The following is a 15,029-nucleotide window of genomic DNA, read 5'->3' as shown; positions in this document are numbered from 1 at the left end:
AATACTGCTCATGGCCCAAAAAAACTTGGTCAGTTTGGTCAGTTTCGCCGGCACTGAGTCAGATTCGATTCTGGATTTAGACTGCCCAGGCCTGCTTTTGTCGACGTTTCTATTCATAACTTTAGTCACTGAAGAAGTAGGCAATTGGGTGAGACCATGCAACTCTTTCAAAATCAAAAACAACTTGGTCAGTCCTCAGCTGGCGTAGTTGTGTAACATTTCAGAGTCAAATGTGTGAAATAAAACAATAACTGGCGTAAAATCATAATTAGCTAAAGATTACCTAGTAGAGAGAAAACCCATCAATGATGCTAGAATATAGCCATGAACCACAGTAAACCTATAACTCGAGCGTAAATGTAAATGATCCCTGTGGCTTTAAAAGTAGGGCAACTTAAGATATTGAATTCCATTTTGATGGGAGTCTTATCTTATGTGGGTCAGTGTCCCTGGCCAGTGCTCACGCTTTGAATTTTCCAAGAAGGCATTTTGAGTCTACTTTTTGTCAATACAAGGCTGTAATGTCTAGAATGAGCACTCCTGACAACTCGTGTATCCTTTTCTTATTTGTGTTGAGAAACAAGCTTTGTGATGGGTTTGAGCTTGCCTATCAAGGTCATCTGTTACACACTGTATGGTGCACCGTACTGTGTGTCATCTGTGTATTTTGAAGCAAAACCCCAACATGTTTGACATTCAAGTTTAAATATTACAACATATTAGAACACAGCTTCTGAAATACAAATTGGAGATTTTTTTTTTTTGAAAGCCCTGTAAGCTGTCATGAGACAATTTTCACACAATGGCTAAACTGTGCTTCTTCTGCAGTAAACAATCTGATGAACTCAGGGATATTCACAATTTCCTGTCATTGTCGCCAAGAAACTAAAGTTTATATTTCATTGTAAATCTAAGCACACAGAAGATCCAAGATCCTGCTGACTTTTCTAAGTGAATGAGGCTTTTTTATTCATATACATACACACACACACTATATACTGTATATATACATATATACACATATATACCCCACACACACACACACACACACACACACACAAGAAAGGTTTCCACAGCTTGAGGTTTCATGTCCCTAATTGATAGCCTTTTTTTCAGCATCATCAGGTATGTTGGAATTACAGTTAAAATGGTCGATGTAGATGGGGCCATCACATTTCTGATACAAGTCAAAAATAGCATCCCCCGCAATTTCCTTCCAAACTTTACACAGTTGTCGGTTCCAACCACAGTCCAGGGGGTAAAACAGTTCTGGGTACTCCATGCCTATCATTGTGAGGAAGTCCTGGCCCCCGAGGTGGGCCTTTGTGATTTTGTACTTATGAAACAGCTTATTCACTCTTCTTAACTCCAACAGCTGGTTGTAGAGAAAGGAGGCCCTCATAGCAGCGAGGTCCAGTAAAATCAAACCAGCGTTAAAACCGGGGAGACCCTTGGGCAGAGGGTCACCCACTCTGGTTCGGGGGTTTTCCTTCCGGTACTGCTCATATTGGAATCTGTGTGTGAAGAGGAGAGGTCAGCTGCAGTGCAGATGTTACGTTTTATTTCATTTAGGACTCTTCTATCGAAAGTAGGAATGGGAGAACTACTACATACCACAATCTACCTGTGAAGGGCCATTTAAAAACTCAGCACAAATACAACATCATATGCGATAATAAATAAGTCCGCTTTTGCGGTAAACACGATACGAATGAAAATGCGCATCTGGGCTGTGTCAGTCGCGTCAGTATTATTTTTCTAACTTACAGTGATAAACACTCGTTACCTCCAATCTTGGTCCACGGTTGCTGGGTTACATTCTTAGCTTCATATAAGTGTGCATCTTGACAATTGGAGAGTTCTGCTTGACAATATATTTCCACTGATTTTGAAAGTGCCCAAAAATGTGTCAAGTGCTTCCATTAAATCTTTTTTTTTTTTCCTTTGACTTCTTGTTCCTTGCTTCCCCTTGTGAAGAATGTTGCAAGTTTTTTTTTTCAACGAGGAAACACAGAAAATTTAAAATTATGCAGTACAGTAACTTGCTTATTGCCTACACTGTAAAAAAAAAAAAAAAGGTAAAGCAAAAAAGTTTAGCATATTTTACGGGTTTTTTCTCTTTCTAAAATATCATTTAGGTAATTTACAAGAAACTACTTTTAGATTTAATATGAGAAAAAAAGAAAATCGCTAACTGTAAAAATGGACAGATTATTACGATAGAAATACATTAATTTATTGTTCCAATACATTTACATGTGTAATGTTTTTTTCACAAATCTTTGTCTAAGGGTAAGAACTGTAAAATACATTTCAAAACAATACATTTTTTTAAGTTACCCAGAAATTACAGCAGGCTGCACTGTATATGCAAACAACATATTAGTCAGTAGGTTAATTGCTCCTATCAGTATATCAACATACAAACAAGTAAATGGCTACTGAAAGCCATTGCTGGCTATTTTTAGGAACAGTATGTTCCTTTAACAAAGCGTCATCTCTCAAAGCTGGCGTGTTGTGCGCCCTGTTGTGATACCTGTACACTGGTTGCATATCCCTGGCTATGCCCATTACCGCTCCTGGTGGAAAGTTGTCAAATTCCTGGAAGAGGTTCTTGAGGTTTGTTCTGAACTTCACATCAGTGTCAATTTGCAAAATGCGTGACAAATCTGAAAAAAAAAGAAGGTAATCATAACATGAATAATTTCTGAGCAGCTATGCAAACACAATCATCGCGGAATGTAAGTCCCAAAGTGAGTGTTAATGCGTGTGCATAAAGGGCCATCAAACTGAATTGATGACCCTATAAAGGAAATTCCACAAAATGGCACTAATACATAAAAGCTCTGAAAAGCATAGAAAAAATAGGTTTTGAAGGATATTTACATTTCTTTTGGTTAATTTTTCAACTTCCGTTGTGTTTTTTGGAGTTGAGTGGGAATTAGCAATGATGCCATGGAATGATAAACTGTACTTTACTTGATACAAAAACTAATTAGGGCTTAAAGTTTGAGTGCAATAAATATTCACTGTCTAGTGTGTGTAAAATGGAAAAAAAGTATCTACAACTGATCAGATAATGTGCCTGTAGCTTCATGGCTTATATAAACACAAGTAAGAAATGAATTTTACTTCCCAGACAAGATGCATACAATGGGGAGCACTTTATTAAATAAAGGCTGTGTAGTTAAAACAACTGAACACTTTTCCTTTAAGAGAGCCACTGTAAGTGCAATGCTAACATGTAAAGTAAACCCTTGGGGACAGGCTAACTATTAGTGTTATAATGCTAACAGATATTTGAACACAAATGCTAGAGCAACAATAGACAAACAATAAGACTCACTTCCGTTTTCAGTTTTTTATCCTCTGAGAAAAAAAAAAGTGTGATGACTGTTATTAATTTGAGTCGTACTGCAGAATTTGGATTATTTTTGTGGGAGATATTTGTTGGTGGAGTAAATTAACTTCTCACCTAGCTTCGTGTTCCTCCAAACAAGGAAGCCAGCTGCACATTACAATGCCATTGTTTTAACAATGGGGGCTCTAGAGATTAGAGATTAGCTATGTTGGTTTGCACTAACAGTGTAATTACAGTGGGCCCACGTGTTACGATATTAATCCACTCCGCGGTTGGGTTCATAAGTCAAATTGGTCGTATGACGGGCAATCCAAACCTATGTTAAATAGCTAATGCGTTTAGAACCCCAGGTAAAAACATTAGAATTGTACATACATATTAAAACTTGGTACCAAAATAGTATAGTAAGTGCTACGTGTATATTATATACATGTATACAATCAGAAAACATCATAAATAAAACGTATGAAAAGAATTTATTTACTTTTGAGTGCTGCTTGTTATGCCCATATTCCCTAATAAGGGTTATCTCCAGCATCGTTTCCATATAAATCATCATCTTCTCTCTTTTAACATCAGTAGCAATCTTGGGAACCATGGCTAACCCTTTCAACTTTGAATCGAGCAGTAAAAATGCACTATAAATACGGTTTTGTAACCACTCACAATCGAACAAAGCTTTACCGTTCCGCCATTTTGAAACGAGTGAAGCAGACCAATAGCAGACAACCATCTCCATGAGGAGACGCTGAACCATCGCAGAATTGTAGTGACGCGTTGCGGGGACGGCAACTGAAAAAAGTGTAATTACCTAAAACGCCTGCAGATGGAGACGTAACACAAATACAGCCAAGCCCCTAGAGTCATGGCAGTTGTTTTGATCGCATAACCGGGAAAACGCCATGAAGAGGGGATGAAAAAACTCAGTATTCCACATCGCAACAAGAAAATAACGTAAATCAGGGATGTTGTAACCTAGGGGTCCACTGTAGTACAAATGAGAGAGGGAGCAGGTATAGAATTGTTACAAGACAGTGATGAGGTAGCTTTGATGGTGGATGTTGGACTTAGTATGCCAGTTGGGGTGAAAGTAGGGCAAAAATGCTACACCCACCACCACACACACACATGCGCACACAGGATTTGTCGTATAACTCTTACGGTGCGCAATTACAGTAAAAATGTACCGTCCACATTCATGCGAATCTGCAAATAACTACTTGTTGACCCTGAATCCACCCAGGTGCTTTATCTGCGGGTCTTATCCATTCCTGCTATCAGGCATAACACAGCTTTTACAGTTGGAAACAAGTCATAAATCCAAGTTCTAAATTCTACTGCATCTTTAACTTTTTTAAGTTACACTTACAACACAGACTAAACAGCTACCCAATCCAATCCATTTTATTTATATAGCACAATTTTAACTAACACAAGGTTTCCAAAGTGATGTATATGAAAACTAAAACATGATAAATAGATAACACAATAAAAGCATACTAAAACTGTGAAATAAAAATAAATAAAATAAGATCAGATAAAATCGGCCAACACTCAGATACACAGCTTAACAAATATCAGTCTCCGTTTCCCTTTGTCTATCTGATAACGGTATTTGAGAATACTATGGCACAAAATAGAAAAAAGACAAATGACTAAAGATTGTTTTTCTTGTGTTGTTCTGATTGCTGTTAGAACGTTGATGGACAAAAAAATTGCATTAGGGAAGTGTAGAAAGGGGTAAACGCTCTGCCGAGTGGCGATAGCACTATGCAGCAACAACTAAATTGGCCACAAAACAAAAGGCACATTGTTACCTAAGCACAATGTTTTTTTTTTTTCAGAAAGAATGTGGGTCAATCTCATTAGGCCCTAATATCTCCTCTGATGTGAGCACTTAAAACCTATTTACTGAGGCTCATTGTATGCTGTTGCTACCAATACTGAATAGACACAATTTCCCACAACCACAACATTTTCATACTTATATACTTATTTTTTTCACATTTTATGGTGAATTAATGATACATTCGTTTAAATACAAACATTCGCTTTATCAACTAGTCATCCTAAAACAATCAAATTTTCTTGTTTCCATGAGCTTCAACGACGACATATTGGTGGAGGACCAACTCGACAGGACTTGCATCTCACTTGGTTCATAACATTGATTGGTTCACACTTTTAACTCACTCCCAAAAACGTTTTTTTCTTTTTTCCCCTCCTCTCAGTCGTCCAAAAATTGGATACCAGGTATGTATTTGTATATACCGTGGCTTCTATACATAAAAGTCATTTTATGGGTAAAAATTAAGCCAGATTTTTGCCTCTTCTTATGAGAAAGAAATATGAGCGATAAATCACGTGATCCAAGGGAAAACTTGCATTTCCCACATGCCTTACTGCACCAGTATCCTGCTCTCCCATTGGTCAGAATCCCTCACCTTCTTTGTTCTGCTCTCCTATTGGCTGTGCTGTACATTACGAGTGCACAACATTATTCGCGATTTTGTGAGTGCACAATTCGAAGACAACGCAGTCAAAGTAATATTGCAGCAAGTAGGGCTACCTATAGATTTCAAGGCTTCACCTCGGCACTTCGATAAATTTAAAAGGAGGGCTTGCATTTTTTCCGTGGTAGCATATGGGGAAGCTGCCACTGCTAATGTGTGCGCTGCTCAACATTTCACATAAAGCGCTAAGAGCTTTCCGGCAATGTGGATGCGAACGCCTGGGTAACGAGGCCCTTTTTTTTGGCGCAGGTTAACCACCCTTTGCAGTTGCATTAGTCAAATCTGATGAACCTAAGAATTTTTTAATTAAATTTCAAGTGGAATTAAACATACTGTTTACAGCCATTTTTTCAGTGTTTTCCATTTTCTCCAAGTGGAATTAAAATGTTAACTTCATAGGAATTTTTTCTGACATCCGACAACATCCACTTACTCTCTGGCATGATCCTGTGCATGACAGCACATAGGAAGAAGACAGGTCGATTGAAGGGCTTTCGGCCGAAGCGCTTCTGCAGGAAGTGCACCATTGGTATTAGCCTACGAGAAAGAGCTTCCATAGAATGGAACACCACCTGCGTTGACAGTAACAGTGCAATGGCTTTAAAAATCAAAACTAGAAACAGATGTTATGTGTTTTACTGATGAGATTCGAGAAAATAAACTGAGGGCAGATGACAGTCAAAGATGTCAAAACTATTACTCCATTCATATCTTCCTTGCCAGTATCCATCCTATGAAGTGCATGTCACCAAACAAACAGGAAAAAACACGTATGCTCTTTTAAGGAGGCTGCGATTTTTAGGCTTTGTATCTGTTGCAAGAGTGCCAATTCACACATGGTGACGTTTGCCAATTTGAGTAGAGTTGTTCATGAGTGAAACAAGACTCAAGCGTTTGATAGCTTGGTCAAGCATCTGCGGCGATGTCGACTAAGGCTGTCGTAGTAAAAGATGGAATATTGGAGAAAAACAAAATAAACGCAAAGATAAACAAATGCAAGTGAATAAGTGGGCGTCTGCATAGCTGCGGGTTTCATTTCATGTTTGATTTTATTGCATGTTGTAAATGTTGATTTTGGACATGAAACTCAGTAATTATCAAAGGGACGGTGTGTAAGATTTAGAAAGTTTTTCATTAAAAAGGAATAAATGATTGCAAATTCCCAAAACTTGCAAATGAATGTGTAGTTTATGACCAACAATATGTTGTAAATATAATCATAGGTCCAATTATCATTTAATTACATTACATTACATTGGGGGTGGCAACTTTTCAAGTGGCGGCCTTATTTGTTATAGCTACAGACAATGGTAAATGCAGCACCTCCTGCTGTCCGTCATGAAAAATGATCGAAATCTTACTGTCCCTATAAGTACCGCTATAGAGAACCCAGGAACCAGTTGTGCTAAACACACCACACTGATGTGTGGTCATAAAGGGGATAGGCAGTAACAAGTCATCTACCGTGTGAAAATTGGGTTTTGCTTGGACTAACAATTGGCAAAAAAAATAAAATAAAACACGAACATTTCACAACCAAAATAATTGTGTTGTGGATATTAAGCAACATGCAGGCAGAGAAGAAGAAAAAAACGCCTTTAGTTGCATATGGTATCGGTTTGGAACTCTGTTCCAGCAGGTGAATGGCGTTATCTAGCCAACAACGCTCCCTAGTGCACACCACGGAGAAAAGACTGCCACCAAAGACAAAATATTTTAAATACTATAACGTTGTGACAAAATACAACTGCAAAAATCTAAATATACCACTTTTTTTTTTTTACTTACCGTGACAGCCAACTCTGATAATGTCATGCTTACCTCGTACTTGAATGTTGCATTCATGAGAGAATCCTGAATTATCTTCTGTACCGTTTTTTTACTGCCTGCATCCCTCACAATTTGAAACACTACTATCTCTTCTTCCAAAAACTCTGCATACTTGACCAGAGACAACATGAATACCCTCAAATCTATCTGACTACTTTGTTTACCCTGAAAGTAAAGCATGAGGACATTGTATCGTTGGTTTTGACTCTTTGTCTCCTCTTTGGATCCGTGAATCTGGGACAAGGGGGAAGTGTGATTCTCTGGGAAAAAGTAGAAAAATGCTGCCAAACCTAGAACGGAAACTAGGATGAGCAAAAACGTTCGGGGTCTGTAAATAACGGCTCTGGTCATGATTAGGTACGCAGGTCTGCAGAGGAGCAGGTGTTTAATCTCAAGTTTAAAAAAAAAATGGGAGGCGAAATTGTATCACGACTTGGTCCCTCCAGTTCAAGAGAATTTTAGCAGTTCTGGAAAAACAATCAAGAACACTTAAGTTCAAGTGTCAAGACAGCACTGATGACAAAAAAAGAAAGAAAGAATGAAATTCACTCACTGTAATACAAATTGGGCATTTCATACGACACACTCCTCTGAGAAAATGATCTACTACTACTACTACTACTACTACTACTACTACTAAATGAACTACTTATTTCTCACTACTGTGGCAAAGCAAAGAAACACAACTTGCAGTTCAAGTTCACGTCTTCATTGGCATGTTAAAAGTCATCAAATGCAACGTGTCAACATGAAAGTCATTGTGTCAACATTAAAGTCATTGTGTCACAAAAGGTTCACTCAAACCTAATACTAATGTTTCGAATGACAGCGTAAACAATAACGCTGGATTTGTTTCATGGGAAGTGAAAGTACACAAATGACTTAATTACGATTTTATTCACTGTACCCAAACGCACCATAAAGCGCTGTTTGAATCCATGCTCTCTGCGCATCGTCATTGTCTCTCTCGGTCGTGACATAACGGCATATTCTACCGCTTCTAGTCGAATTATGTTACTGGTCATCTCGGTTTATTGCTTTTCTAATCCGTAAACGCTACCTCGCTTTATTGTTCCTTAAATTTAGCCCGACAGGCTAGCTAGCTCGATCGAGACCGCGGAGATGAATTCCAGTACGCACGTCGTCCAGGTGACAAATGTCTCCCCGAGCACAACCTCGGAACAAATGAGGACGCTCTTCGGCTTTCTGGGAAACATAGAGGAGCTCAAACTTTTTCCACCTGAGTGAGTATCGCTGGAGAAGCTTTTCTTTCGCTCCGGGTTTCTTCTGAGGAAGAGCTAGCAGGCCTCGAATGTTGCAAGCTATCATGCTAAACATACAAAACGCACGCACAGCTGCTCATCGGTTCATTGATTGGAAACTGTGTGTTTGCAGGATGGAACGATCTATTTTTTAAGTCCAATTTAAGTTTATTTGCATCTCCTTTTTTTTTTATTCTGTGGATAATGTATTTCATATTGCATGCTTTGTGTAATCGGTAGTAATAATACCGTCAATTTTTCTAATTCGTTTACCCGTCGAGGATGTCTATACGCGAGACGATGAACGTGCACTTGTGTCAAAAATAATGTTTTAAAAACAGCAAATGCTCATTACAGTTGCTATTGTCGTAAATATTGTGATATAGTCGTATTAAAATGTTATAATTCGTCAGTGTAATCCATCTTGTTTGTTTTTGAGTCATTGTTATGTTGTAAAATTACACTTAGTTCATTCTCTTCTCACTAGTTCTTCTTTTCCTTGCTTCTCTTCATTTCCCATTGGAAGACATTGTTTCTCGGATCACCTTTAGTTCTTGGAGGTGCATGCCTTCACTTAGTGATAGTCCATTTTTTTGCCATAAGAAGTTACTATTTTGTCTTTATTTTTCTAAGTCATTTACATTCTACCTTTAACATTTTGACATATGATGTCATTTTCAATCGACATCTAACGACAAAATGTGTTTTGACTGTGTAAAATGGCTAAATAAATGGACTATGCCTTTAAGAGGTCCTTATCGGGTTGTCCCAGTTTGTATTCTTTGCACAACATATGTGTGTTTTCTTCCAGTGACTCTCCCTTGCCTGTGACTTCACGTGTGTGTTTTGTAAAGTTCCTTGAGCCTGAATCGGTGGGAGTCTCCCAGCACTTGACCAACACCGTCTTCGTGGACCGGGCCTTAATCGTGGTGCCATTTGCAGAAGGTTGGTGTGCACTTCCTGTCTACGAGCCCTGAATGTGCATCATACAATATGTACTGGACGATTTTCAAACACAGTGGCAGTGAGCATTGTGTTTTGTTTCCTCTGTGACAAATCAATCTCACTTTTGAGCAGTCTGGGGTGTTACCGTGGAGTTATTTGGCAAAGGTGAATTTGTGTTTATTTGTGTCTTGTAATTTAGCTGTAAATTTCTCTCTCTGTTATTTGTGTTGTGGTTTTCATAGTGGACAAGTTGATTGCAGAGCCCCTTCCTTGCTGACTGAAAGCGGTCCTCTGCTGCCATCAGGAGAATAGAAAAAATGGCACCAGGCTTGCAAGCCCCTTTTGTGTCTCTAACTTTTTTTTTTTGGTTCCTCTATTCGAGGAATATTCTCTGATATTCATGCAAATTGATCAACTATTTAGAAGTTGCATTTGACTTAGCAAGATACCTATAACCACCTAAGCGATTCTGTCAGGGCATCCCGACCACTATATCTTCACGTGCATGTGCAGAATTTCAGTAAGTGTAATATTCACCTGAAAAATACAGCACTTTTAATCCGAAACCTGCACCGATCATCTCACAGATGAAGTAATCTCTATACCTGAGCGTCACCACACGTAACTGAAAGGGTTGAGTGCCTCTCCCGTTTTAACAGTGGTGTTTCTTTTGTTATTGTGTTTTACAGTTCTTTTTCCTGGTTCAGCCAGCCCTATATACCAGGCCCTGCTGCAAATGCCACCAACCGTTTTGTCCTCCGCAGCCTTATCCTGTTTCTCAAGTGTCTGTTTTGTTGTTGCTGTGCACGTATGTGTGTGTGTGTGTGTGTGTGTGTGAGAGAGATGCGTATATGCGGCTCTCCCTTTAAAAGTCTTAAAATGTCAAATGGAAAAAACAAAACATGTATTGTTTTCAGATTGCACAACCATGGATGATATTCTCCATGAGCCTCCCATTTTGAATGGACTTTTTTTCCCAGCTATGGGCACTTGCTAATGTTTTTTTTTTTCTTAAATAGTGGATTTTTCTGGTAATACCCTTATAGGAATTTTTGGTGTATTTTTTGGTGTATGTATATTATTTGAAGTTGACACAACCGATATGTGTTGCATCTTGTTGCCAAGTAGGTTACTGTTACATTTCTATAGTACCCCGTTTCCTCAAATAGTGTCCATCACCTCAATATATTGGATATGTGTCATCCAATTTAATATTACGTTCTGATGTTTTAGAGTTCTATTCAGCTGAGGTTTCATAATACAAGGTAGCTCAAAAGATACACAATTATCGTTGGCATCATGCATAAACCTTGTTGAAACCTTCAAAATAGTCTCATCAGGAGACCCCAAAAATGGCACTGCTAGTCTATAGTTGACCAGAATTCAACTATTAATAGTGCATCATCAGTGAGCAAGTCATTGTGGACAATTTAGGTTGGTCATTGATTTGTAAAAATGACACCCGCACGTAAGTGTACTTTTTACTAAGAAATTTAACACATTTTAACTTGGCAAGATGCATTCTTTATCACTAAGCTATAAAAAAAATAAAAATAAATTTGATATTGTTCTGAACATTGACAACCTATATGACTGTTATGCACATACACTGTGTACACGAGTTGAGGAAATGGGGTATTAGTGTACTTTTTTTTTTTTTTAATGCAAGTAACCAGCTGCAAAAGCCCAGAAAAGGTAATGTGATTGACCCTGTCCTGTAAGCGCTGTTGAAATGTTCCCCTGTTTCCGCCCAAATCACAAACTTTGTTTTCTGTATCTCAATGTTTCTGTGTGCTTTATAGCGAAGCAGCCGGCGCGAGTCGCTTGTTCATAAAACATCTAATGAAAGTTGAGAGCACATCCCACGGGACAACCGGCTGTGCTTGCTTACGTTTGGTTCATGACTTAGAAAACAAGTACAGGTGATAAAATCTTGGCAGTGTTGAACACAGTGTGTAATTGTGACTATTCAGCTACAGTCATACTGACAAAAGAGCAACAAGTCAGGGATTAAGATTTACAGACAAGGCAACATGAGCATTTGTATTGGTTTTAGCTACAGAGCACTTAAACTGTGGTGGCTTGTCTGCAAGTCTTGTCTTGTGGAATTTGTGCACCCTTTAACGTATTGCTAGTGCTGAAATGGCATCCTCCTTCTCCAGGAGTCATTCCCGATGAATCGAAAGCTATGTCGCTGCTGGCTCCGGCCAACGCCGTGGCGGGAATGATGCCCGGGGCCGGCCTTCTTCCGACACCCAACCCCCTGGCCCCGGTGAGTTCCCGCAATTGCAACCAGACAGCGGACTCTAAACGTTTGAAATGATGAAATGCCTTTCGCCTTTCAGATGGGAGGAACGCCATTTGGTGGTCTAGGAGCTCCCAACTTGGAGCAGATGGCTGCAATGGGAATGGGAGGACCAAACATGAACCCACAGGTCAACTAACAGCTGCCGTTCAAGCGCGAGCAAACAAATAGGTCGTCTTATCAAGTTTTTGTCCATTTCAGGCCCTTTCGGCAGATCTCCTGAAGCTCATGCAGTCCATGGATCCAAAGTAAGAACTTGCACCTTTCGGCGGGGCGTGTTTTTTTTAATTTTTCTATTTAATCTGATTTTGGGCATTGCAGGTTGAATCCACTTGCTGCCGGCCTCAGCCTTAATCCTGGTTTGAAGAACGATGGCTCCAACAAGGAAATTGAAGAGGCCATGAAGCGAGTTCGAGAGGCCCAATCCCTCATTTCTGCTGCCATTGAACCAGGAAGTGAGTTGCTTAATAGTGTGACTTTTCTAACTATTGATTAAAAGTCATTTGTTGTCTCTGACTATTCTGTTCCTAATGAATTGGATCTTTATTAACTGGACATTATTAATTTTTCTTTTTTGTCAGGTAAGAAAGATGACAAACGCAAACGTTCTCGCTCTCGCTCGCGGTCACGGCGCAGACGCTCCAGGTCTCGCTCTAGACACAGGTAAAAACACTTTGTCATTGTTGTACCCTTGAGTTTCTGCAAACGTGTGAACAATTGTAAAGATATTCTTTTTTGGCAGGCGCTCACAGAGCAGGTCTCGGAGGAGATCCCACTCAAGAAACAGGAGGAGGTCGAAGAGCCCACGCCGGAGGAGGTCCCACTCCCGAGACAGAGGACGCCGCCGCAGCAGATCCAGGTTGAGGTCAAAACAAGGGCCTGGCTGATTTTAACTTTTTTAAAATAGCTTTTTTTAATGTTTTGTTTTTTAGCAAATTGACCTTCTTACATAGAACATGATTTTTTTTTTTAGTTGATTGTATGTATTAGTCAATCACTTTAAGGTTTGTTTTTTTTTTTTTTTTAATTGTCATCACACTATTCTCCCCAAAAAACATACAATGACCAACAAAAGGAGACAAGACTACGGTACTCTCTAAGAAGTGTCTCAAGATCTTATGAGAGAAGTAAAAACATGAGGGATAGGAAGGAGTTAAAAAAAAAAAAAAAAGCAGGACTTAAGCCATGTCCCCAACAGGGGCCATAGTAGAAGCCTGGCCAAAAAATACTTGCCAAATGCCAAATAGATATCCCCACAAATCTCATAATGCCAAAACTACATCTAGCTAGCAGAATTCCTCCTTCATAGGAAAAGTCCAAATAACTTATGGAGACATTTTTCTATCTAATAGCAGAATTGTCTTAAAAGAAAAAAAAAAAATCCATGTTGGGCCCGACTCACAATTTAAGCGAGAGCTGAGATTGATTAGTAGCCCAAACCTTAGAACATTGATTCACACATGCTAACTACTGGGCACCCTGCCGCCCATGGCTACTACCTTTCCACGATTTGTGTTTAGGTTTATGGCCTAGTGTACTTTACATGATCATAATGTTGACTTTTGTGCATACAGGGACAGGAAGGAGGAAAAATCAAAGAAAAGGTCAAAGACGCCACCCAAGAGTTACAGCAGTGCGAGGAGGTCTCGCAGTGTTAATCGGTAAGAACTGCTATGCATCGTGGGATGACAATACCCTGTTAAGCTTACAGGACAGGAAACAACAGAGGGGATGGTTATCAGTTGAAAAAAAAATGTAATCTATTGATCTTGTTTTCGGTCAGTTTTTCACACTGCCTGATCTCGCGTTTCAGGAGGCACAGGCGAAGCCGCAGTGCATCGAGGTCCCCCAAAAAACACTTGACCAGGTCTCCATCGCCCAGGCGGTGAGCATGCATGTTATTTATTTTATTGTTTGTAATGTTTTTGCCTGCAACGGCTAAATGAAAACACCGCGGGTGGGCACGTGAAGGCACAAGAAAGAGAAGAAGAAGGACAAGGATCGCGAGAAGGAGCGAGATAGAGAAAGGAGGGAGCACAGGGACCAAAGCAGAGAGCAGCGAGAACGCTCGTCCAGTAAGAAGAAGAGCAAAGACAAAGAGCGAGACCGCGACCGCAAGTCCGACAGCGACAAAGGCGACGTGAAGGTTTGTCTGGTCCGTTTCGTTTGAAATAGTGCGCCCGGCAGAACCGTGTGACTCTGAACGCTTCGCTTTCAGGTGACGCGCGATTATGATGAAGAGGAGCAAGGCTACAGCAGTGAAAAGATAATGGAAGAAGAGGAGGAGGACGACGACGAGAGGAAGAGCGACTCAGACTCCGCCTCGTCGCCCATACGGCACGAGGAAATGGAGAGAGGCCAGGGGCACGCCTCCAAAAAGTCCAAAGTCAATGGAGATGATCACCATCAAGAAGACATGGAAATGAGCGACTGAGGTCCCCATGTATAGGATGTTTTTAATGTGGGCAACATATTACTGTATCTGTGCCTGATGGTTTGAAGTACAACGTGAGGCTAACTGTCTAAACAAAAGAGGCGTAGAATTAAGGACTCTTAATATGTATAATTGCCATTTAAAATATCCTCATGTACTTTTTGTGCTTGTCAGTTTTCAGCGATATTCTCGTGTCAGCATTTGTCATGACATCTGTATCTCCTTTTTCCTCACCATTAAGCAATTCCCACCACACATCTAGTTCCATTTAAATTTTCAGTCCTTTAAATGTACATTGAAGTGTAATGTTTTCCAAAGAATAAAAAAAACTGGTATAAACTGTCAGCATCTTGTGTGTGTTTAGCTGGGCGTCCTTTTA

At 39.7% G+C, this 15,029-nt stretch overlaps 2 protein-coding genes across 10 annotated transcripts; one reads left to right on the top strand and one right to left on the bottom strand.

Moving 5' to 3' along the window:
* Positions 1 to 686: 686 nt before the first annotated feature.
* Positions 687 to 9,009, bottom strand: xxylt1 (xyloside xylosyltransferase 1). 2 transcript variants are annotated; one of them, XM_088424799.1, is made up of 5 exons: positions 8,258 to 9,009; positions 7,696 to 8,192; positions 6,308 to 6,446; positions 2,537 to 2,669; positions 687 to 1,514 (listed from the first exon to the last, which is right to left on the bottom strand). In XM_088424799.1, exons 2-5 carry the CDS (start codon positions 8,053 to 8,055, stop codon positions 1,094 to 1,096), a joined length of 1,053 nt encoding a protein of 350 aa, XP_088280925.1. In that variant the 5' UTR covers positions 8,056 to 8,192; positions 8,258 to 9,009; the 3' UTR covers positions 687 to 1,093. The 2 variants fall into 2 exon arrangements, with proteins under 2 accessions (XP_088280925.1, XP_088280924.1); XM_088424798.1 differs by having other exon boundaries at positions 7,696 to 8,171; positions 8,258 to 9,006.
* srsf11 (serine and arginine rich splicing factor 11) lies at positions 8,613 to 14,995 on the top strand. 8 transcript variants are annotated; one of them, XM_088424796.1, is made up of 13 exons: positions 8,614 to 8,948; positions 9,821 to 9,911; positions 11,714 to 11,833; positions 12,074 to 12,183; positions 12,257 to 12,346; positions 12,418 to 12,464; positions 12,538 to 12,671; positions 12,798 to 12,879; positions 12,959 to 13,081; positions 13,791 to 13,877; positions 14,030 to 14,101; positions 14,188 to 14,362; positions 14,435 to 14,995. In XM_088424796.1, the coding sequence occupies exons 4-13, from the start codon at positions 12,100 to 12,102 to the stop codon at positions 14,648 to 14,650; spliced, it is 1,110 nt and encodes a 369-aa protein (XP_088280922.1). In that variant the 5' UTR covers positions 8,614 to 8,948; positions 9,821 to 9,911; positions 11,714 to 11,833; positions 12,074 to 12,099; the 3' UTR covers positions 14,651 to 14,995. The 8 variants fall into 8 exon arrangements, with proteins under 8 accessions (XP_088280915.1, XP_088280922.1, XP_088280920.1 ...); XM_088424794.1 differs by having other exon boundaries at positions 10,601 to 11,833; XM_088424792.1 differs by having other exon boundaries at positions 10,154 to 11,833.
* The last annotated feature ends 34 nt before the right edge of the window (positions 14,996 to 15,029 follow it).

Source organism: Hippichthys cyanospilos, chromosome 10, assembly GCF_059441005.1.
Source record: "Hippichthys cyanospilos isolate Australia breed blue-spotted pipefish chromosome 10, RoL_Hcya_1.0, whole genome shotgun sequence".
Classification (NCBI taxonomy): domain Eukaryota; kingdom Metazoa; phylum Chordata; class Actinopteri; order Syngnathiformes; family Syngnathidae; genus Hippichthys; species Hippichthys cyanospilos.
Note: the sequence above shows the minus strand (reverse complement) of the source record. Positions and strands in the feature narration are given on the sequence as shown.